The 2,500-nt window shown below is 41.6% G+C and overlaps 1 protein-coding gene across 7 annotated transcripts in view; it reads right to left on the bottom strand.

Moving 5' to 3' along the window:
• The window catches only part of LOC119595109 (trichohyalin-like), a 121,534-nt gene that overhangs the window by 32,380 nt on the left and 86,654 nt on the right, over positions 1–2,500 (bottom strand). For 6 of the 7 annotated variants that reach the window (XM_037944258.1, XM_037944257.1, XM_037944256.1 and 3 more), the window contains one exon: positions 311–524. In XM_037944258.1, coding sequence (XP_037800186.1) covers positions 311–524 — 214 coding nt within the window. Of the gene's footprint in view, positions 1–310; positions 525–2,500 lie in introns of those variants that run through there. The other variant, XM_037944259.1, reaches the window with a different exon arrangement.

Below are 2,500 nucleotides of genomic sequence, written 5' to 3'. Positions count from 1 at the left end.
GACTGTTCTGCTATACTCACCGGGGAGAACGAAATCAAAAGAAAGAGATCGACAACAACAAAATACACCGAGTGAATTAAAACGAAACAAATTCCCAAAACGAAATCAACATCGCCATCTGTAATATTTGATAAAATAAATAAATAATAAATAAATAACGCCAAATGAAAGAAAAATCGACAACTCCAACCATACAAACTGAAACAAAAACAGAAAACCCGACTCTGACTAGGAAACGAAATGTCGAAATGATTTAAGAAAAAAATAGATAAAGAAAAGATCGACTGAAAACCCCTTGTGTCCGTCTTACCCTGCTGAGGCTGGTTTCCTGCTGCGGCGCCGGCATGGGTGGCGGCGTGGAGGGCACCGACTGGGGCGTGGACGGCGCGGAGCCCTGTTGGTCCCACGGGGGCGTCCAGCGGTTCGAACGCCGCCAGTTGTCGCCCTGCCACTCGCAGTCGGCGGCGACGGTGCCCGGACTCGCCGAGCCGGACGATTCCCGACGCTGGGCCGACTTCGGGGGCCTGCGGGAGTCGGGGAGGAAGCGGTGTCAGGAAAGGATGATGGAGATTGACTTTTGACAGAAAAGAATGTGTAATATACGCTATGCATAAAGCCTACTGTATAACTATTGCATATGCATATGTCATACAATATACATATAGCATACAGTATACAATTAATGATAAGGTTCAGTGTATCTTTGATATCATTCGTTACAAAAAATACTTCCTTGGTGTGTTTGTGTCTTTAAGAAATGTGTAGTTCCAAGCTGCATTCTCAACTGTAGGAGCAAATTGGCGAAATGTTAGAAACATTACCCTGCTGTTTACATAGAGTTTGCATACATTCATATTATAAGGTGTTGACCATTCTCTCTCTCTCTCTCTCTCTCTCTCTCTCTCTCTCTCTCTCTCTCTCTCTCTCTCTCTCTCACTCTGTGTGTGTGTGTGTGTGTGTGTGTGTGTGTGTGTGTGTGTGTGTGTGTGTGTGTGTGTGTGCGTGTGTGCGTGTGCGTGTGTGTGTGTGTGTGTGTGTGTGTGTGTGTGTGTGTGTGTGTGTGTGTGTGTGTGTGTGTGTGTGTGTTTGAGTGTCGGTGTGTGTCTCCCGTGTTCTTTACATACAAAACAAATATCTAAAACTAATCTAAATAACAATGGCAATGAGTATTAGCACATAAAACACACACACACAAACGCGCAGAATAAAACCCACAAAAAGCGGCAGTAATAACTTAAAAGCAAATAATAACGCCGGAATCATCAGCTAGCAACATCTTGTTAGTCTGGCAAACAGGGTTGACACGCCTGCAAGGGAAAGCAAGTGAGTCAGCTGTTCTATATTGCAGTTCTCTTGCAGCTGTTCGGAGTTACATGATTACAGGAATACACGATGCAGTAGTCGGGGTGAATCTGGCACTGGTTTCTGCTCCTACTTCTTGATATCAAGAGCTATTTATTTTGCTTTGTATAATAAGTACATCATGTGAAATTTCCTTGAGGCAGAAGATGGCAAATATGATTTTTTAAAAAATCTATATTTCCCATACCTATTTCTTATCTGTTTTGTCATGAATTGTGCACGGTTAGAAAGGAAAGACAGTGTTTGTCTTAGTAATTCTATAGAACTATGTTTGACTTGTCTTGGCATGTTTCGGCAACTAAAAAGTTCTTCAGAAATACCAAGCTTTACACAGGATATCTACAAACAAAGGAAATGAAAAGAGAAACAGAAATACAAAAAGAAAGAAAAAAGAATAAAGATGTGTGCTTTTCTCTTTGTATTGTTGATATCAACTTAAAATTAGACTGTAGCCTTAAAACTCCTGTTACCATGACAACAGGATTTAAAACTCAATGCTGCCGTGTTAGTGTTGGCTGTGTGAGTGATATTAATGTATTCGGTTGATGGATGCTCACAGAGAAAGGAGCCTATATACAAAAAAAATATCGAGAAACACAATAAATACACACCAGCATGTGGAATTAACATACATATGAAAATGGGAGACCACACACTGTAAGAATATGTCTACACAAAGGTTTAAATAGTGCCTAGAAAAGAGAAGAGAAAGATACCATTCAGATCACCTTAGGGCAGAAGGAAGGAAAGGACGAGCAGACATGGCATCGACCTGTGACAAGACATGACGAGGAGTAAGGTAAGATACGGTGAAGTGTACAGTGAAAGTCTTTTGGTGGTACTAAGCGTGTGTGCGTGCGGGTGGGTGGGGGCTGCTCGTACTGTGCACAGCGCACTGAAGATACCTTTATGATACTTTGCACAGTGAATATAGTACTTTAACTGCGCTATGTACACTTGGCCATAAGAACCCCCTGCTATGTAGTTACTATATTTATACTAATTAGTGACTAAAGGTATTTAAATGTTTCTTTATGCAGACATATACAAGACAAATATAGCTAATACCAATAGCCATCCTATGCCTCGCACAGTGTTCCCGGCTTAATTAAACTCCTGCGGGCGAGTGTAGAGTGAA

The sequence above is a fragment of the Penaeus monodon genome, chromosome 35 (genome assembly GCF_015228065.2).
Source record: "Penaeus monodon isolate SGIC_2016 chromosome 35, NSTDA_Pmon_1, whole genome shotgun sequence".
Taxonomy (NCBI): domain Eukaryota; kingdom Metazoa; phylum Arthropoda; class Malacostraca; order Decapoda; family Penaeidae; genus Penaeus; species Penaeus monodon.
The sequence above is the reverse complement of the archived record's forward strand: the minus strand, read 5'-3'. Positions and strand labels throughout refer to the sequence as shown.